Below are 21,524 nucleotides of genomic sequence, written 5' to 3'. Positions count from 1 at the left end.
GTGGCGAGGCGGGCCGGGGCCGGCCCGGGGGCGGTCCCGTCCCGTCGGGGCGGAGCGGCGCGGCCCCGAGCGCGGGGCTGTGCGCGCCGCGGGGTGGGCCGGCGGCGGGCGGGCGGGGACAGCGCTCCACGCCACTCACCGCTGAAATGTGATGGACCGGGCAGGGGGCGGCTCAGACTCGCGAAGAGCCTCGCCGGGGTCGAAGGCGGGAGGCTGCGGGCGGGTGGCCACGGTTTATGCCGGGGCGCCGGGACCGCCAGACCTCCCAGCCGCTGCCCAGCCATCCGCAACATGCTGGCCACCGCCGGGTCCCGACCCCGCTGAGCATCCCCGCTGTGGATCTAATGTCTCCGTGAAGGTGCCGCGGCCGCCGCCTCGGCTTTGCCCCGGGAGGAGCAGCCGGCTGCGGTAGGTAAGTGGCTCCCCCGGCCCACTCTGCTTGCTGCCGTCGGCGGGAGCGGAGCAGCGGGGCTGCTGAGGGACTCGGGAGGAACGCGTCCCCTCGGCGGGGAGCGCGGGGCCGCTGGGTTTACTTTCAGTTTGCAGCTCCGCACGGATGGGGTGCAGGTCTCTCCCTACTCTGCGGGCGCGCTGGTGCGGGACCAGATGGAGAGGGCCTCCCAGAGTGCGCGGTCAATGTCCTTCACGCGAAAGTCCTCGGCCCGTGCGGGGACTACGGGGCTGGCCCGCGGGTCGCGCTGGAGGAGTCCTCGTTTCTTGGAAATACACCTGGCTGCGCGGGCAGCGGCCGCCGCGGGTTCGGGTGAGACTGAAGGGGAGCGGAGGCGCCCCGGAGCCCACCCGCTCCCCGGGAACGACCACAGGGCCCTCGGGACACGGCCCTGGCCGCAGCCCCGCCGCGGGGGGGAAGGGCAGCGCCGGCCAGGCCGGCAGCAGGCAGGCAGGTAGAGAGCGGAATACTGCCGAGGTACCGGGCTTAATTAAATTAAGCGGTCTGAATAGCGAGGAAAAAGGAAGTGCCAAGGTTTAAGTAACATCCGTTTTTGGTTGACTTTCCCCCCCGCACCTTACTACAAGTCTCCTCGAAATAAAGTAGGAAGGCACTTTCTGGTCTTAATCGATAAATTTTAATAAAGTTACCTCCAAGGACAAATAGTAAGAGACGTTCCGTGGTTCAGGCAACAGTGTTGTTTTAAAAGTTTCTGCGTTAAAATCTGGGTTTCGTGTTCGGAATGTTTTTCGGAGTTGGTTCTTTGACACGAAAACGAGTGCCCTGCAAAGAGACCACCAAACACTGTTGTAAAGGAAGAGGCTCTGTCCTACAGAAATTCCGCACCTACCGTGGTCATTGCTCGTAGGCGGTAGCTCTGAAACGCAGCCGCAACGAGTCTGGATGGAGGCATGAGCTGCGGTAGCAGCCGGCGAAAAGCGGTTTGATTGCCTCTGTGTAGGCTTCTGGAGGAAAGCGAATAGGAACTCATACTACGACATCTTTAAAAATAAGTCTCTATATATAACCACCCCCAAGAAAAAAGGAAAAGGTCGCTATATATAATAGGTCGTATCGATAACACTGGCCCCGGTCTCAATGTAATCACAAACGAGAAAAACTGGGCAGCAGCGGAGGAAATCTGGGAGAGCAACGATACAAGTGAAACGAAAACAGGGGTGGGTAGCGCTGCAGTTCACACCCGACCTCGTTGCCTCATTTTTCCCCGGAGGGCCGATTCAGTGAGGTGTCACTAACGGGGAGGAAAAGTATTTTAGGAAAAATATCCAAAAGTCACTTTGCACCCGGAGGCTGCACGGTGCCAGCCGAGCGGCCCAGAGCGTGTAACCACGGTGAGGGCTGCGAGGCGGCGGCCCGGCGCGGAGGGGCAGGAACGCTGCTCCCGGGGAGCTGGCTCTGCTCTCGGAGTTTCCTTTATTTGTGTTGTGGTTCTGGGGATTTTGGATTTGGATTATTTTGAGGAGAGAGTGTCTTTTGCATTTTGGAAACTACGTATTACCAGTCTCTCCACCCAAATCCCAGGAGGTATTGGGGCACCCTCGGCCCTACTTCTTTTTTGCAGGCCCGGAGAGCCCCCGGCGCCTGCTTTTGCTCCGCTGGGGAAGAGACGCCACCTCTCTGGGTCGATGTGGCCTCTTGGTTGCTGAAAGTAAATCCTCAGCAAAAACAAAAAAAAAAAAAAAACAAAAAAAAAAACCCCAAAAAAAACAAAAAAAAAAAAAAAAAGGAGAGGGCAGGGGCTTGCCCCCCGCGCCGATGCCCCCCTGCCCGCGGGAGACGATCCCCTCCCCGGGGCGCCGAAGGGTCCCCCCGGGCGGCGGGAGAAGCGGGCCCGGCGGTTTCGGTTGAGTGGGCTGAGTGAAACCCTCTGACAGTCACACACCGCTCATTAGTTCACGGCCTCGCCGCTCCGGCGGAGCTCCCGGCCGGGGGACGGCGGAAGGGGTGCGGGGGGCTCGGCCGGACGGCTCTGTACCGCCGGAGCTGCGCTCGTCCTTCCCGGCTCTGCGGGATGGAGGGAGCCGGCTGGGGGGCAGACCTCGGCGGGCCGGGGCGGCCTCCGGGCAAACTGTTTTCCTCACGGCCGATGGGATCGCCAGGGCCCGAGCGGGCTCCGGGACGCGGCCCCGGACATCTGGAAGGGATCTCAGCGCAAAGTGGATTTATTTAGGACCTGCGTCGCGGGGCAGGGGGGGGAGGTTGAGTAGGAGGTGTGTGTGCGGGGCAGGAGCTCCTTTTCTCTCCCTCGGTTATCTTGATAAATGAGTTGTTGTTGAAGGAAGAAAAATAAGCATCCGAACTGGGATAAACGCGGGGTTTCCAACTCCCCCCCCACCCCGTCCCTTACCCCCGCTTCCCCCCGGCCCTACCTCGGCTCTCCGTGAGCACCCTGCTCCTTCCCGGGGAGGCCCCAACCAGGAGGGGTCGGGGCTTCAGCGCCCGCGGGGGCCCGCGGAGGGTGGGAGCGACGCTGGGGGCCAGGTCGGCGCGGGGGGCAGGAGGGAGGCGGCCCCGGGGGTCCCCGCGGTGGCCGCAGCCCGGGTTGGGCGCTCCGGAAGGACGCCGGTGGGGTGCGAAGCGGCCCCGGCTCCGTTTTTGGTGTATTTTTCCACGATTCGTTTAGTTTGAATCCGCGGCTCCTTTGGTTGGCTCGGCGCTAGGTTTTTTCGTTTTTACTTTAATTTGGGATGGGTGTTTCTGGGAGTGAATTTGATTTTTTTTTTTTTTTTAACGCTATATCTTCTCTTGTCGAATCGAACGCGCCGGTGGGTCCGTGGCGGCCGCCGGCCCCGGCAGTGGACGGGAACCGGGGCTGCGGCGGGGCGCTGGGGCCCGAGCCGTGCCTGGCCCTCCTTGCCGTCCGTCGCTGCGCTCGTTTCGGCTAAGGGGGACCACGCTGCTTTCAGTGAAATTATCTTTCCCCTCCTTCCTCCCTCTTTCTTCCTAGGATTTTCTTCCCATCTCGAAAGCCCAGCAGAGGCACCACCGGCACCGCCGGCCTGCGCCCGCCCCGGGAAGATGGGAAGCAAGGCTTTGCCAGCCCCCATCCCGCTGCACCCGTCCCTCCAGCTCACCAATTACTCCTTCCTCCAGGCTGTGAACACCTTCCCCGCAGCTGTGGACCAGTTGCAAGGTCTGTATGGACTCAGCGCCGTGCAAACCATGCACATGAACCACTGGACATTGGGCTACCCCAATGTGCATGAAATCACCCGCTCCACCATCACGGAGATGGCGGCCGCCCAAGGCTTGGTGGACTCCCGCTTCCCTTTCCCCGCGCTTCCCTTTGCCACGCACCTCTTCCACCCGAAGCAAGGGGCCATCGCCCACGTCCTCCCAGCCTTGCACAAGGACAGGCCCCGCTTTGACTTTGCCAATCTGGCCGTGGCCGCCACGCAGGAGGACCCACCCAAGGTGGGGGAGCTCGCCAAGCTGAGCCCTGGACTGGCCTCACCCCTGTCGGGCATCAGCAAGCTGTCACCGGACAGGAAGCCCTCCCGCGGCCGTCTGCCCTCCAAGACGAAAAAGGAGTTCATCTGCAAGTTCTGCGGCAGGCACTTCACCAAGTCCTACAACCTCCTCATCCACGAGCGGACCCACACGGACGAGCGGCCTTACACCTGTGACATCTGCCACAAGGCTTTCCGGAGGCAGGACCACCTGCGGGACCACCGGTGAGGGACCACCGCGCCCGGGGCCAGGCCGTGTGGAGCCGGGGTGGGGGGAGCAGCTCGGGGGAGTGAGGTTGAGCCGCTCCGGGAGCTGAGCCGGAAAAGCAGCAGCAGAACCCCCTGCTCCCACTACGCAGCCGCGGAGGGGCCAGAGCAGCTAAAACCTGCGCTTTGCGTGGGACGGACACCCGCGTTGGGGGGGCTGGGTGAAGCTCCATGGCCCTGGGGATGCGGGGAGGAGGACGGGGTGCAGGTGGGCGCTCTCCGGCTTTCCCCCCTCTACGTCCGCACCGCGCAGGATCCGCGCTGCCTTCAGGGAGAGCGGGCTCGGGTCCGGCCGGCAGATGCTGTCCCGATCTGCCACCAGAGAGTACAATCATGCCTCGATACGAATTATTTCGAATGTTTTGAACCGATAGATGAGTTTAACCATGAACAGAATTAAAGGAGGGGAGGAAACAGCAGCTGGGGGGTGGGCGCGCTTGGGAGGAGCCGGGTTTGGGGGAGTGCGGTCGGGGGGCGGGTGGGTCCCGCGCTCCCGGCAGCGCCGCTCACCCCTCGGGTTGCCTTCCAGATACATCCATTCCAAAGAGAAACCCTTCAAGTGCCAGGAGTGCGGGAAGGGATTCTGCCAGTCCAGGACCCTGGCGGTCCACAAAACCCTACACATGCAGGTGAGCCCGGCGCTCCCCGGCCTCCTCCGCGCGCGTGCCGCCGGCGCGGACCAGGCCCGCGGCGGGGCGGGGGCGGCGGCCGTGCCGGGGGGTTAGGGGCTCCAGTGCGGAGGGAATCGAGGGGCTCCGGCCCTTGACGGCTCCGTCCTTCCGTGGGAGACGGAAGCGTCCGTGGCTACATCCGCGGCCCACCCGCCTAAAAACGGCGGCCGCGGGCGATGTGCTTAAAGCTGGCGGGGACGAAGTTGGCGGCGGGGAGCGAGACCCGGGTTTGGTTTTGCCCACGCCGCCGCTTCGAGGCGTTTTTCGTTGAGGGCTCCAGCCCTGCGTCGGCGAGGGCACGCGCAGGGCGGCGGGCGAGCCCAGCGGCGGGGAGCGGTGCGAGAGGTGCGGAGTGGCGGGGAGCTCCCTGCACGCCCACCGGCACCGCCGCGGCCGCCGGCGGGCAGTGGGAGCCCCGGGGTGGGAGTCCGGCGCTACGGCCGCTTTCCCTGCGCCCCAGGAGAGCGAAACGCCACAAGTCGAAAACTATAAAATAACCCTTTTGGGGCAGGACCGGGCGAGGTAGACAGTCTCCCGTCTGCTTGACCGCTTTTGCTTTGTATCGAATCCCGATATTTCAACTTGTGCGTTGCGATAACAAAAAGTGCAGTAATACGTTCAACCAGGTAGTTTGTGAAGGATTAATCCTTTGCTTGCTTCAAATCTGAACAGGAATCTCCACACAAATGTCCCACATGTGGAAGAACCTTTAATCAAAGAAGTAATCTGAAAACTCACCTTCTTACCCATACAGACATCAAGCCCTACAACTGTGAGCAGTGCGGCAAAGTGTTCAGGCGAAACTGTGATCTACGGCGGCACAGTCTAACTCACACCCCGCGGCAGGACTTCTAGAGCAGCCAGGGACCCGCACCCGCTCCGGCAGCTCCAACTTGCCCATTTCGCTCAAGGACTGTGTTGTAGGAACTCACAGACACGCAAACATACACACACGGAGACACGCAGACTCGGGGCCAAGCTTTCCTACCACACGTCTGCGAAACTCGTTTAGAGAGTGCGGACTGCAGGATCGGGCCCCTCTCCAACCCACACCCAGGCGTAGAGCTCGTCTTGTAGATACTCGCGGCTCATTTTAGAGCTCTGTACAGAATGTGGTTTTCTTCGTTTGTTTGTTTCGTATCGTCGTGTCAGATGCACATCGATAACAAATCGGAGAGGCAAAGTATCTCTTAAAAGTGTATTTCAAAATAAATCCTTTTTCTTTTTTTCCAAATACCTCCTGCCTTGTTGTATTATTCTCTGAACATTTGGTCTTTTATTTTCCTGCTGTGTCAATGCAATGGTAAAGCATATTGAATAAATTTCCTAGCCGGGTAATTGTACTGTCACAACAATTTTGGTGATCGCTTTTGTTTGGCCTGTTTCACTGTCGCTGTTGTGTTATCTATTGTTAAGTAAAATGAAAGTGCCGTATTTGAGAGTCTATAGCTCTATTACTTAATAGTGTGAATGTCTAAATATTAACTTCTGTACTTTTTTTTTCCTATTTTCCCGAACGAAATATTTTTTAAAGAAGAGAAAGAAAGAAATACTTGCAAATAAACAGATCTTAGGAAATAATGCACAGAGCCGTTCTTACGCCTAAGCGGCTTATTAGTAACTTATTTGCAATCAGCCCATATATTGTAAAAGTCATCCCTCTCGCGGAGATTGCCGCAGACAGCCTCCTGCCTGTAGACTTTGGACACGAGCAATTCACCCGCGTAGACAGGGACTTTATCCTGCAGAAGACGATTAATTCCCGGCAGCTCTGGAAGCAAACAGTGAGGCGCAAATACCGCCCCCTGCCCCGGGGCTCAGCCGTGGGACCCGCGGGCCCCTCGCGGGGTGAAGGCGCTGCCCAGCCCGGGCCCGCGGTGGCGCTGGCAGCGAAGACCCCCCCCCGCCCCGTTTCCCCCGGCTCCATCCGCGCCGCGCCCGCGGGAGCCGCCCGCTGCCGAGCACAGGTCACGTCCGGGGGATCGGACAGAGGGGAGACGAGGAAAGGGGCTGTTTCTCCCTCCCGGGAGACTCTCACCCTACCGCGGGTACCCCCTTCTCTCTCCTTCCCTCACTGCCTCTATAAATCCCCAGCCACCCCACATGGAGGTGACTCTTGATAGCCCAGTGTCTCCATGCCTTGGGCTGCATGCTCATTGCCTGTGCCCAGTATGCAGGCAGCAGGGTGGTGGCACAGACACCTGTTCTTCCCTCCATTATCACCCTTGGGAGCCCCTCACTAGTGCCTCTGATCCCCACTGGGAAGGCCTGCTGCCAACACTGAAGCATTTTCCCTGATGTGTTCCAATGTGCAACCCCCACTTCTGCCACCCCACAGCTTTTGTCACTCCCTGTACTCTCCCTGAAATGTCTTGGGTAATTTGGGTGCCCAAAAGTTGTTATTTTCAGGCTAGGCACACCTATCCTGCCCTACCTGTCCCAAACTCAGGACCAGGTTAGAACAGCAGGGAGAAATCTTTCTCCCCAAACCAGGGAGCCCTGTCTGGGTGGGGGATCAATCCTCCTGCACCCAGCTCAGTGGGGAGGGCTCCACTCCTGGGCTCCACCTGGGAGGGTGTCAGGGGTCTGGGATGGTCTGTCCACAGTCTCATCAGGCCTACAGGGAGCAGGTGCTGACAGGGTGGCTGCAGTCTCCCAGTCCCTGACCCTCACTGGTCCTGTGGCAGGGAACCACACTGCCTGAACCCTGTCAATGAGTAGCAAATCAAAACCAGCAGCACCTGCCTGGGCTGTGGTTGGGCCATCAGTGCAGAAAGGGATGGACTGCTGCCTACAGATGCTAGTTATTGCTATTTGCTGCCCCTGCAGAGAGCTACTGTGCCCACCCCAGGGCCAGGATCCCCTGAGGCAGCCCTGCTCTGCCCCAGGTCCAGGCAACCAGGTGAGTTTCCACTGATGGGACAGACATGGCAGGCGCAAACTCAGCCAGAATTGCTTAAGTGGTCAAGGCCTATCTCTCCATCTGCTCCTGTCTAGCAAGATGGGGAGAAAAATAAATATTTCCGCAGCCAGTAATGTTGGTCTGGTGAGTGGAGAACAGCCTCCCTAGTCACAGTTTATTTAAGGGCCATCTGCTCTTTTCTTTTTCATCCTCTGTGACCCCCTCACTGGAGTGCTGTGCCCCTGGGACTGCCTTTCTCCTCCCTGTGCTGGCAGTTCCTGTCCTCCCTCTCCAAACTTCTCTCCACACTGCTCCTCTCCAAACCTCACTCCATGGGTATCTCTCACTCCCCCTCCATGGGCATCTTCCCAATATTTGATTTCTTCCTGTTTGACTGATTTTTCTATTCCCAGTGCACTCCCGTTCTCCCAGTAGGTTATTTCCTCTAAGTTTCTCTGTCCTTATTGTTCTCCAAGTTCCTGTCCCCAGGCCTTTTTGCGTCCCCAAGTATGCATGGCAAGGCTGGGATAACTCCATTCGAGTAAACACCCCTGTCAGGATACATATGGGCTTAGTCCGCTCCTCCTAGGCCAAGTTCTATGTGCAGTATGTTTGGGAAGAACTTAATCAGCTGAACGATATCAAAGGACTAAATTAAAATGATTGCATATAGCTAAAGTTTTATTTATTTTTTTGAGGTTGCTTGTTTAATAATCTTCTCCCTGAGCAGACACAGACTATAAATTTATCTTCTGAGGAATTCAGAAGTTCAGTGGCCAGAATAAAGCCCAAATTGCTGAAGAGAGGCAGTGACAAGTATCTCTAATAGCTGGTCCCTGGACTGTTTCTTGAATTTAAACTAGTAGCTATCATCTTAAAATGTTAGAAGATGATTTAGTATTTCTCATTAATATCAATATACTTGCCTATGGCACTGACACACTCCATTCACTTTTTAAAAGATCATTGCTCCCTGGGAAATTTCAGAGACAGCTATAAAGAACACATTAAAATACACACACAGTTTGTTCATATTAGACCTGTTGTGAAGAGAAACAAGTTCTGTAAAGCTGTCTTTTGGTCACGGCTAGGCTTTTTATAGCCATAAAGTGCCATCCTGACTTCCACAATGCAAACACTAAATACACTAATATTCCTGTGACTGCCGTTTGTGTCTGTGTGAAGTATCCTCCTTGCCTCGGGAGCCCAGTCACAACACACAGCTCTGCGCTTCTGCAGTTTCCTGGAGCTTCCCAAACCACCTGCCTCCTGCTTCCCTGTGTTCCTCTTTCTCCCCTTGCTTTTTTTGTTTTTCCCAGGGGGCAGGGGGGGGGACACTGCTTTTTTTTTTTTTTTTTCTGTGCTGGCACCATTCATTCTGAACCTTTTGCTGTGTAACAGGCAGCAGCTGTGCAATGGGGCAGGCGGGAGGAGGACTATCTGTGCTACATACAGGAGAGAAAAAACAGGAGATAATAAGAAATGCTCTGGCTATAATCTCCATTTGGGGGGTGTGGGGTGGAAATCAGATTTAAAAAATCAGAGTCCTTTAGGTTGCATCTCAAAACTGAGCTCTTCGTAGTTGCTGAAATGGATGCTGTCGGCAGCTGATGGCAAAACGGTTCAGCCCAGCTATGTGTGCATAATGCTTTTCTATGAGGTCATCTATTACACAGCAACAGCATGCCATGCTATTACAGACCAGCACACCAGTGTAGCTTCGCTGGCAAAGCCCGACTTCGTACAGGTCCCATCTCAGGAGCTGATCTAAATGGGCGCAGATCTAAATGGGAAACAGTCCAGCAGCAACCCAGGAATGTAGCACAGCCATGCCTGGCTGGGGCTAAGGGCTGGTGCCAAGTGTCCCACTATTTGAATAAATCCAAACCACTTGAGTAAAACATGTGAAAATCCATTATTTATTGAACTTCGCTCTCACCCCTCTTTCCTTTTTCCTCTTCCTTTCTTCTCACTGCTCTACTTCTGGATGTTTACTTCAGGAGCTGTTTCTTTCACCCTTGGTTCATCCTGTACAACACCCTGCCTCCTGCTGAGTCTCCCCTCCATCTCCTTCCCTACTTTAGTCCTCCTGGTTTCTTTTTTGCCTTCCCTTGTCTCACTCTGTGTTTCAACCTCTCTTTTCCTAAGCAAATTCCCTCACTCAGACTTTTTAGCTCCCTCTTTTTGAACCATCCCAACTTCTACTTGTTGCCTTGATCTGCCCTGCAACCACCAGCCCATATGAGCTCCCCTCTCTTCACTGACCCAGAGCTCATTTTCCCTGCCTGGGACTTCTCACACACTGCCGGTCGGTCCTTCCTTGCTGTTTCCATTAATTGATGCCGTGTCCACACGGCACTCCGGAGGTATCAATGCTGGTGCCATAAATGCTCTCAGACCATTTTAAGCATGCCAGGTCTGGCACAAAGCCAGCAGCGTGGTCCCAGGAGGATCAGGATTGGTGGTGCAGCTGGCTGGTGGCAGCCACGCTTTCAGGTGAATGAGGAGAAAAATGCACCGGCTCCAAAATTTCAAGACCAAGTTTGCAGTTAGTCAGTGGAACTGTGCTGGTGGTTCAAAGCCTATAATCATTCTCTACTTTGTATATTGTATCTGCAGACTGTCCTTTATGTGTGGAAAGGTGACCTTGTTCAACAAGCTATGTTACACATTGATTTAGTTATATGTTGCTTTTATATTAATATTGTACTGTGTATCTTTCCCTCCTCACAGCATCTCTTTTCCTCCCAAATTATGGAAGCTTTTATTAGTTCTTTTTCCTATTTATAATGGTGTAATTATGGCAAAAATAGCAGAGCCACTAGCCAAAATGTTATTTTTGTTGGAGTTCTTAAAGAGACAAATGCTTAGATTTTAAAATATTTATTTATGTTCAAAATAAAGGCATAACATCTGTCTAAAACATTCATTTTTATCTCTATTTTCAAAAATTCAGATGCAGCTGTTTGTGAAACTTTCTCTAGAAGTTTCTAGTCTAGTAAACAAGAGATGCAAAAAATATTAATGCTGAAAACACTAAACATCATCTTCTAAATCTGCAGAATTAAGGCAATGCAAGGTGTAAGTTGCTCCCCCTCCTCCAAACTTGCCTTGTAACCCTGAGCAGCCTTTCCCAGATGTGACTTTCAAACATCGCCGGTGAATTTATGCTGGGTGGAGCCGGACCCAAAAACCTTTACTCCCCAGCGCAGTGGCCTCACACATTCATGTCCACATGGCCAAACTGGAGCCACACACGACTGCCTTCCCTGGGGAGGCTTCTTCCATCAGCACTGGGGCAAAACTTCGCAGTGCAGATTGACTTTAAAAACTTATTTAAAAATTTACTGAGATGGAAAACACCAAGCTCAGCCTGAGAGCGAGTGGTCTACCCAGCAGGGCCCTGCCAACACAGCTGTACTGGGGGCCGCAGACAGGTCACATCCCCAGCAGACAGGCAGGCAGGGATACAGGTGGGCACAGGGGTGGCATGGCCTCAGGAGAGCCCGCATGTTGCTGCAAGGTGCAGTGGCCCCGGGGGATGGACAGACGTCTACTCTCAGATCTGGCTATGCTGGTTCAAAGAGGCGCCTCTCCTGGCTGCAGGCTACTGCCAGCCCCAGCAGCCAGGCATGGCAGCTGGCACAGGGCTGGTTGGGATTTTGGGATCTGGTGAAGCACTCCCAAAAGCTGTCCTACTGGCAGCTCCATCAGGGCCACAGTGAAAGGGGGTCAAGGATGGTGCTGGGGAGTCCTCAGGCTGCTTGGGAACAGCTGAGCGAATCTCCAGGCCTTGGGGGTCCATCTGCCACCAGCCTCCTCTCAGCAGGAGAAGGGGAGCAGCAGGACTTTTCCTTCCCTGAAATTCTCGTAGGATCCAGAGAGTGGCTCCATCGCCTCACAGGGCTGCGGCTGGAAGACTACAAGCCCCAGCTCTTTCGGCTTTCTGTCCATGCAGAAATACCCTGGACTTCTGGCTTTGTAAGGAGCAAACTTCACCTTCCCTGTGCAGATCTGCAGGGAACCTGCCTGGCTGCAGGCAGCGCTGTGAGAGCCCCACTCCTCTGGCAGCACCCTGACCTGCGGCTCCCTCACTGCACACTCAGGAGGCCTTTCCTACATGCTAGGGCATTTTGGACATCCATTTGTTCATCTGGGGAAGGGAGATTGGTTGATTGATTGCTTTTCTTTTATCAAGCGTAAGAGGAAGTAATTTTTTTTTTTTTTTTTTTTCCCTCAGAGATTATTTACAAGGCATTGTCTCTGATATTGCCAGCTGACATTTTTTGGCGTCACTACCACTCAGTGCACTGAAGATGCCTCAAGGTGTGTCAGTCATGTTTCATGTCAGCATGCCTTGATGTATCTCTCTGGCTGGGAGTGAAAGGTACAGTTTCTAAATCTCCCAGTGACCCATTTTGCATGGATCACTGGTGCACTAGAATGTAGCTGCTCCTTCCCATCATGTTAATGCAAGTTTGCCCATGTTCAAAGCAGCCTGTGCTCCACGTGCCACACTGAGCACACGGGGAGAGCTCGCACTTGAGTCTCTGCGTGAAACAAGCACGGCTGTTCTGGGCTTGATATCTTCTACAGAAGTTACATGCTTTAGGTTCTTTTGTTGCTGTATCACAGTCCTTTTATTTAAACCTTGTAAACTCTGCCTTGATAAACACAGGCAGACAGCTGGATTATGTTAATCTGGGGCTTGCAGTCAGCAAGCGCAGTGAATGCTCCCAGGCCGTAGAGGCAGCCTCTCCTCCCCGCCTCCCGTGGGCCCTGCCGAGCTAAGCTGGGCAGTGATGCTCAGTGCGTCAGCAGGAAAAGGACCAAAGCTCCTGTGAGGGAACACCTCAGCACCACCTATGGTCACAGGCTGCCTGCTGGAGTGCCCTTGAAGCCAGTCCTGGAGATCGCCCTAATTAATACTTGATTAATAGTTCCAGTGCAACCCTGTGGCTCCCCGTGCTGTGCTGGCTGTGCACTGCTCTGTCTGCCTGTGTGTCAGACTGACGAGCAGGGTGGCGGGAAGGCAAACCCTCAGGGCCTTTCTGGAAGGCCCTGAGGCTCAGCCGTGATGGCAGCTGGGACCCATGGGCAGCTCCAGCCCCAGGCATGCTCAGGCTGCTGGCAAGGGCAATGCAAATGGGATGCTCCTGCCTGCAGGGTGTCCTGGCCTTCAGAGCCCTTTCAAGACCGTCTGGCTGGGTATGATGTAAACCCGGCACTGATTTAGTCCAGGAGCTGGTTCTGCTGGGGTGAATCATTTAACCACACAAGTACCCCATGACTCTGCCTTTCATTTCCATGTTGTGGCCTCCTTTTCCCACTCCACAGTGGAAATGATGGCTTGATCCTGTCCTGGAGATGCATGGGCAGGGACTGCAATAGAGAAACGCTAGGAAAGCAAGGAAGCCTTTGAGGGAATTTCAGCTACAGGGATGAGAGAATGAATCTAAGTGAACAGGTCAAATCCTTCCCATCTTCTGTCGTGCACCAATTAGTCTCCAGTTTTATTTCATGGAGAAGTGGGTCTTGCAATCAAGAGGCATACGGTATGAAGAGGCATATGGCAGCTCATACCATCACATGTCATGTTCTTGCCAGCCTATAACCATGATTCATATTTCAAACTCCCATTAAAAAAACGAAAAATTACCTAACAGTTTTTTAGTAGTTCAGCTGTGGGAAACTCACATGTTTCTGAGTCTTGTCGGCCTAGTTAAAAAACCTCACAAACTCTAGACTCACAAATATTTTAACAAAAAATTAAACTGAGATCCAGTCACGCGGCCCTGTTCTTTGCTGGGGGCACATGCAGTCCTGTTCCTTAAAATCACCCAGTAAATCCAAATGACCTGGGATTATGGTGCAGCAGTGAGGGCTTCAGGGACCTCTCTGCCTTTGCTGAAGTCTAGCCCTACACTAGTTCATTCACTTCAACAGGGTTTTCAACTGGGAAGTGAGGATACAGGCAGATGAACAAGTTACTGCAGGGAAAACAGGTGGTGTGAAAGTTCAGCATCTCAGCTACCACCAAGTAACTGCTCTTCTGTATTCTTTAACCCTCTCATAAATGAAAATTCACTCCCTCTCCCACAAGTCACAAGGGATGAGATACCTGTCTTTGGCTACAACGTACTGCCGGGTAAGAGAATGCAGGTGGACATTTGCCACCTCAGTGCAGCCAAACTGTAGGCTGACACTACCTTGTCCTGCAGTTAGCTGGTTGTCTCCCTAATCTCCAGGGCATCACAGCTTAATTTCCCTAAAAGCCCCATGGTGGAGTCTGGACTCAGGTGAGGAAATGGCATGGGACCTTTCCTGCTCCCTGGCCTTTCCCCCACAGACACTTGCAGGCAGCAACCTGGTTTGACTGAAATTCTTCAGGTTTCAGCAACAGGAAATTGCGGATGAGAGAATGCGCTGTAAAGTGCACTTACACAGTTTCAGTCGCAAGCTGTGAAAAGTAGCAGCTCTCCAAGCTCTCAACTTTGACACTGCTTTTAATATGTTTTTTTTTCTAACAGCATCAAGATCAATGGAGGATCATGGCCTCGTTGTAGTAACAACCTCCCAGTGACTGCCAAGAACCCACCATCCTACCATCACACAGGTAGCTGTCTAAGCATCCCAGCAAATCCCCGAGCACATTGCAGTGTACCAGTCACAGTAAAGAGGGTTAGGAAGGTGACTTTCTTTTAAAACCTGGTTTTCAGGGGTCTCTGCTGCTAGGCAGCAGTAGAGGCACCCTGAAATGCCCCGTGTGGTAATGATAGATGATATTCAGTGGCCGTGAGAGGAGAAATTGAGTTTTCGACTGGTACATTATTCCTTCTCCTTGGAGAGACCCAGGGACTGTCCTTATACACCTGTGGGTAGGAGTAGAGGTGAGGACAAGACCCCCTGCCCCAAAATTGTATGGCCTTTGTAAACTGCCTATAAGGACCTAACACCCTGGTTTCCACACTGTGTCCTCCAGTAGTTTAAACATGCTGTGAAAGTAAGAAGGCTGCTCAAGGTGATTAAGAGAAGCCTCAGGATCCCCTGCAGCACTGGACCCTGAAAATACGTTTCCCCTCAAAGTAGCCGGATCCCACGGCCAGGAGAGGGGTGGGTATGTGGCTGGAGGAGCAAGGCTGGCTGGTTTCTCCCTGCCAAGTTGAGGCAGGGAGCCTCCCTGTTCCCTGGGGACAACAGGCCCCATCCTGGGTGCAGACTGGTTTCAATATGAGGCTCTCCATCTTGATCCAGTTTGGATGGGTCAAGACATGTTGAGACATGCCCTTTCAATATGCTGCATTTTATTAAAAACAAAGTAGCTGTGGGCCAGATTGTAAAACTAGGTGGGCCTCATTTGTCTGTCCCTACTGTAAGCCAATGAAACCTTCAACATATCCAAACTCTCACCTTTTTACCCATTTGAATGAAAAAGCATCACTAATAAAAGAAAATGACTCACCTAATGCTAAACCTGAGCTCTGTAGATCAGCTTTGATCAAATTCACTGACATTTGGATAACTGCATTATTATAAGTAAAACATCTTTTAAAGTTTTTTGGTTGTTGTTGCTTTTTTATTATTTTTTTTTCCCAGACGCTCATTCTTTAAACTTTGCTTTGATCACTGTGCATATCCTTTTCAGCAGAAATTTGTCCACACAGGGTGAATTTTTTTCATTTGTTTTTCATATGGATTCTCTTTCCTTTGTTCACATTTTAAATCAGTGAAGCTACCCTTTGAGCTAACCCTTATAATAAAAATGCAGCTACTGTGTGGCTTTTAACAACTCATTTAACCCATCTGTGTCTCACTATTCTTGTTAGCAACCCAGGGAAACTAACACTTATTTATGCATCGTGTGGCTTAATTAGATTTTTTTTTTTTTGGTAGGATAAAGTAAACATTTCAGAAGGGCAGAGCAGGGAAATGGTAGTCTCTGTTATGGTGGTCTAACACCACCAATTTGTAATATGTTACAAGGGTAGTGTTACAAAATGCTGTATAAAAGAATATTTCTTTCAGAAAGCACTTTTCAATTAGTCCAAGTGCTCCAATTTCTAAATAAGAGTCGCAATCCTAAACAATTAAAATAAATAGAAGCATGAATGTGTCAGGACAATTACAAATGAAAAGATTGAAATCACTGGAGCTGGAAGGGCAAAAATTCTCTTCTGTATATGTAGCTCAGATTTAAACGCTGAGGAGAGTAAAGTTTGACTTTTCTTTTTCTGTGGAAAAAATTCACACATCTATGATGCAATAAAATTCAGTTTAGCATTAGAAAAATGCATCTATAACCAATTTGCCCCTTTCAAACAAGCAGAAAGACTATTTCAGTTTGCTAATTATCGTTTATAGTAATTTGACTATCCAGCTGGGGAAGGTAGATGCCAACCATTCATTCCCAAAGTGAGTGGCTATCAGGCTCTAAAGTCAAGATAGTACTTACTAGTGGGTTTTTTCCAGCATAGGCAGAATTCTTGTTATAGCTTCTAACAGAGTTAGATTAACTGCAAATAATCTTCAAAACTTTGAAGTCCAAAGCTGTGGCAACAGAAAAACGTGAATGTGTTCAAATAACCTCTGCTGGTGAGGTCCTTCACCCGTCTCACAACAAAGTGCGGTCTTTAAGACTTGTAGGACCGCCTGTGCGGCCATTTTGCAGACACGGATGAGCGTCATCTGACAGAACGCGCCCTTAAACTCTGTACGGCTTCTGTCACGAATAAAACTATGAGCACACACATTCGCAAAGATCAGGCCCTGCGAACATTAGGTCCACATCAAGCTTCTTTGGGATGGCTTGCTTTCCCAAAACACTTTAGGCTGAGAATCCCTATTAATATAAATCTGCTTTACACAGGAGATAGTAATTTTTTAACGCAGACATTCTCTAATATTTTCATGCTGTGGCTCATACCTTAATAGACAGCAGTTACGATGCAGATCTAGCCGTGCAGCCCACAGTTGCATAACATATTTGTGGTAATGAGAACCCTTGCCGGCGTGGAAAATTAGTATTAAGAAAATTAATGTAAGTAAAATCTTAAATGGCCTTTTGTCTGTGTCTAATACAATTTAACAATTAGCAGAAGGATGGAATTTAGTATCAGGTGAGTAGCCAACTCTTCAGAAATCATGCTTTGTCAACCACATTTTAAGATCTGCTGTTTCGACTTAGTGCATCAGGAGCAATATTTGTTTCATAAACAGTAGCACAAAACATCTCACTCAGGATCCCGCCTGGCAATCTCAGCTGTCAGAACCTTGCCCACGTGAAAACATCTCTTGGCACAAATGCTATTCGTGTTGGTGCCCTTTCTGCCCAGGGAAGTGTTTCAAAAGCTCAGAAACTTCAGCAAGGCAGAGAGCAGATTCCTACTCACACCACCGACCAGTGTCAGGGTGAAAAAAAATGTTATCCTTTCATTAGCAGCATCTGTCAAGTCCTCTGGCAAAACAGAAGTAGCAGTTATCCCAATAAGAAAGTCTGCTTCATTTATTTATTGTATTTTGAAGAAGTTAAGTGCCATAGCACCAGGGCAGCGTGAAACGCACTTCAGCACAATGAGGAAAGAAATCCTGGCTGGGGACCGAACTTCTCCGCCTCTCACCCCAGGCTCCGGCACCCACTGCCCCCCCAGTAGACAACTGCCACCCCGTCAGAGAATGCCGATGTTGGTATCGGCTTTTGTTTGAGGTGATCTGTGAAATGCAGAGTGGTTTAGACGTTAGGGTATTTTTTGTCTGTTGCCTGGATTTCTCCTGAATCATGTATGAAGGAATTCTGGTATATTTTTTCCTTTTTTTTTTTTGCTGCTAGGAGGGTAGGTACTACCCCCTTTATTTCCTCGGGAGTGTGGATATTAGAGATGATGAAAGTAGAAGATATTGGACACGACATGACAGAAATCAAGGGGGCAAAGAATTCTTAGAAGAAAAGCAACTTTTTCCAACTTAGCTTGAAATTGTTTTGTTTTGTTTAGCTCCTACCGAAATTCCTTGAAAACAATACTTAGAGGGAGGGATTTCTTGGTAAACATTGTGTATTGTCTGCTATTTTTCAAGGGTTGGGCAGACTCCTAACAGCCTTCTGAGTCGTCCCTGAGAAACAGCAATTGAGAGAGGAAGATTTATATTTGATTGATAAGAAACTTGTGTACGTGTGTGCAAATAAAAGCAGCAGCAACTCCAATACCCTTATCTCTTTTCCGTTTTGCACACTAGATCACTTTTAGTATCCTGCCAGTCCTGCAGCTGCTGCTCTCAAGCAGGTCTCATCGACACCAGTGGTGGTTGCTGATCTGCTCTGGGTACAGAATCAGGCCCCATCTTTCTGAATCCCTTCCCTTCACCCTTTCATTCCCACAGTCCAAAGGAAGTAGAAACTGAAATTCAATTGTTTTCTGCACTTGTTCAAAAGAAAACTGAAACAGATACCAGAAACCCTCTGAAAATGGAAGAAAATAATTATTTTCTAAACCACTGTGTTTTATTTTGTTGTGTTTTTTGTTTGTTTGTTTGTTTTTGTTTTTTAGAAAAATCTCTGCTGGTCATCCTTTCATTACTGAGAGTGCGTGTAGGCACAGAGGACAAGTCTTGTTTTGTCACAGAATGGGCTGTCTTCCTGGAAATCCCAATGGACACATCAAGAAATGTTGTTAAGATGAAGGACCTTTCAGGATTTGGATAGCTAGTTTTTAACCAGATCAGAAATAATTTATTCTCCATAATTAATTCAGAAAATCTTTAAACCAGATTGATTAGCAATGTGTTAGTATACATCATCATCTCAAATATTGGCAGTAGCTTGATCACGTTGTTCAGAAATACTATATTTATAAAACAGTCTTATAAAACATACTGGTGTGCATTCTGTGCTGTGCATGCCCATCTCATTTATTTACATCCGCAAATATTTAAGACAACTTTGTTTAGCAGCAAATGGATGATTACTTCATGATTAGTTCACGTATGAAAATAAACAGAGTAATGCAAAATACTGTGACTTTTTCCCCCCTGGAAGGCTGATATAACTAAAACCAGCTTTTGTTAGTTCTCGCTGTTTTTTATATAGAGTAAATAACACATGTATATTTGAATACATATACAATGACCCCCCAAAATATATGATGTTTTGTGACTAAAACAGTTGTATTTGTCATCAGAAACAGCAAAACATGGCGGTGATCCAATCGCTTTGCAGTTTTCTGTTGCATAATTGCAGTAAAGAAATATTAAAATAATGTAATTGTACTCACCATACTACAGTAGAATGTTTTCTGTCTAGATTTTGAGTTCTATACTCATCCCCACTAGAAACCACTATTTTGCATTGCTTTACCATGTTCCATTCTTGTCAGAAAATTACTGCTTATATTCTCACAAAACATTCAGTAGATCAATAAAGATAAAAAATGCACAAAGAATAGATGAAAAAAGCTTATATGAAACAATACATATCAAAGAGGCTCCACTTCCCCTTTTCTACTTCTGCCCATATATTTTAACATTAATCAGATCATTACTACATCATTGCTAGTAGCTACAAACGGCTCACACTAATTAATTTCTTCTCATTCAAAATTATTTTTCATCAAATCTTTAATATGCTAATAAACATTTTTAAAAGTGGATATAGTAGAATAATTGAACTTTTAGTTCTCGTTAGGTGGACCCAAAACCAAAAACACGTCAAAAGAGAGGAAAATCTAAAATTTCAATTAATCTTAACCAGAAGTTCAAGCAATGAGAATATCGAAGAGACTTTGTAATACCTAATATTCCCTGAATATGTTTAAAATGCACATGTGAATATAAAACAACTTCTTGCTTGACTTCGTTGACCCAGACTTGTCAGTGGAATAAAAAGTTCAGTGATTCCTGAAGGTAGCAAAGTGTGATTTGCTCTGATTTCGGCTTAAATTATCTATTTATCTATATCTGCCTTTTCTCTCTTTCAGAAAGCAGAGAAGATTTGTTCCTTCATGGTCTTTAAAAACACTGTCTTATTTTCATTAAGCTAAGCCCACTGCTGATGTAATTCTTGCATTACAAAGGTCTTAATTTAAACCATGACATAAATGCTTTTCATCAGTTGATTTTTTTGTTCTTTGTGCCAAATTTCTTACATTTTTAAAATAAAGAATATGGTGTATAATAACTGCTGCGGGACAGGCTGCTTTATTCTTCAATATGAAAGACAAATGGGGTGTGACATGCATACGTTTCAACATGCAGCACTTACTTCTTCAGGACCTTTACTTTTTCCACTGTTTTCTCAGTAGACTATTTCACTTCCTTTGAATCAGGCCTAACGATAACACTGGATGCGAAGCACGGAGCTCGGCGCTGAGCACAATGACGGGACCAAGAGGTGAAAAGTGCTTCTAATCTCTCTCTTCTTTCTCCTTCCCTCTCCTGCTCCTGCTCCTTCCTCCCTCGCCTTCCTTCCCCCCTCCACTCAAGGATTTGGGGTCTGCAGATGATAATTTACAGAGCGTTTGGAAGAAGGGTGGGGATGCATTCCTAACACCCCAAATCCTGGTTTGCATTACACATTAGGGATTTCAAAGCACACCAAGATTTAATCATAATCAGAAAGTAGAGAAATAGTTTCTACAACATTCTGCAGCGTCGAGTGCTTTTTTTTTTTTTATTTTTTATTTTTCCCTTTGGTATCACTGTAACTAATACAGCAAAATTGTATCATCATCGTGTCATACTATCATTGCAATGATCAATGAGTTCTGCTAATGCATCTGGGAAAACTGCAGAATTTGTTTAGTTTGGGTATTATTTTGAGTTTAGGAGCTTGGTTAATTTTCAAACGGAGTCAAAAGACACCAGCTGTTTCTCTACTTAAATAAGAAAGTAAAGAAGAAAGTTTTCTTCATTAACATTACTATTAACAAATCAAGATTAAAGTGGGAAGGGTACAAATGTTTTATTTAAGCAGAAGTTTCAATGTGATCTATGATAACACCAAACAACAGTGTTAGTTCATTGATCTCCACAAGACAATATTGTCAGATACAGAACTGATTTAGAAAGTCTCAAATGAACTTGTAGAAAAAATAAAATCTTTTTATGAACTCTGCATCTACTGCATTTTAGAAGATGTTGACCTGATGCTTCCACACTCAACCTGGCTTTATACTTCGTCCTTAAACAAATGCTGCTAAAAATTGCCGAAGACAGGACGCAGTGATAGACTGACCTTCAGTCTGCAAACTGTCTTGTATTACACAAGACATTAAATGAAATGGAAAAGGTATGTGTTTTTTAGTTTTTCAGATTAACTACCTGTAATTAATTCATTTAACTTGATGTAAAGTAATTAGTTTAATGTTATTTCCTGAATATCTGACATCTCAACAAAATTGATGCTGGGGAAATAAATATTTTTGCTATTAAATACCTAGGACTACAATATGTTGCCTATTTTGAAATTACATACTATATCCATAAGGCTGGATATTATTTGGCTTGTTATATCTTTTCTCCTTTATTCACATTACTGTCTGTACAAAATTCTTTTGAGTGAACCTGAGCAGAAGAGGAGAGCAGGGCTATTTTTTCAGGGTGTGTTCATCTTTACATTTTTGAAACATATTTTGATAGATTTATATCATCGCTGAAGTTATTCACTCTGGGACAAAACTTGGCATCAAAACTTTAAAAACTTTTAAATACAAACATATTTTTCTTTTTTTTTTTTTTTTAAGAAAATTTAAAAAATCAGTCGGCATGTTCTTAGA

The 21,524-nt window shown here is 48.9% G+C and overlaps 1 protein-coding gene across 3 annotated transcripts; it reads left to right on the top strand.

Moving 5' to 3' along the window:
* The first annotated feature begins 138 nt into the window (after positions 1-138).
* On the top strand, positions 139-6,293 carry OSR2 (odd-skipped related transciption factor 2). 3 transcript variants are annotated; one of them, XM_071803914.1, is made up of 4 exons: positions 139-408; positions 3,420-4,146; positions 4,718-4,817; positions 5,532-6,293. In XM_071803914.1, exons 2-4 carry the CDS (start codon positions 3,491-3,493, stop codon positions 5,712-5,714), a joined length of 939 nt encoding a protein of 312 aa, XP_071660015.1. In that variant the 5' UTR covers positions 139-408; positions 3,420-3,490; the 3' UTR covers positions 5,715-6,293. The 3 variants fall into 3 exon arrangements, with proteins under 3 accessions (XP_071660015.1, XP_065687463.1, XP_065687462.1); XM_065831391.2 differs by having other exon boundaries at positions 140-412; positions 5,614-6,293; XM_065831390.2 differs by having other exon boundaries at positions 140-412.
* The last annotated feature ends 15,231 nt before the right edge of the window (positions 6,294-21,524 follow it).

This window comes from Patagioenas fasciata, chromosome 2 (genome assembly GCF_037038585.1).
Source record: "Patagioenas fasciata isolate bPatFas1 chromosome 2, bPatFas1.hap1, whole genome shotgun sequence".
Classification (NCBI taxonomy): domain Eukaryota; kingdom Metazoa; phylum Chordata; class Aves; order Columbiformes; family Columbidae; genus Patagioenas; species Patagioenas fasciata.
This window is presented reverse-complemented; position numbering and strand designations above follow the sequence as displayed.

Excerpts from the sequence above, each read along its gene's own strand:
- OSR2 (XM_071803914.1), top strand. The coding sequence starts at position 3,491 with ATGGGAAGCAAGGCTTTGCCAGCCCCCATCCCGCTGCACCCGTCCCTC. Across the intron at positions 4,147-4,717 it reads GACCACCTGCGGGACCACCG|ATACATCCATTCCAAAGAGA; the intron begins GTGAGGGACCAC and ends GTTGCCTTCCAG. Across the intron at positions 4,818-5,531 it reads ACAAAACCCTACACATGCAG|GAATCTCCACACAAATGTCC; the intron begins GTGAGCCCGGCG and ends AAATCTGAACAG.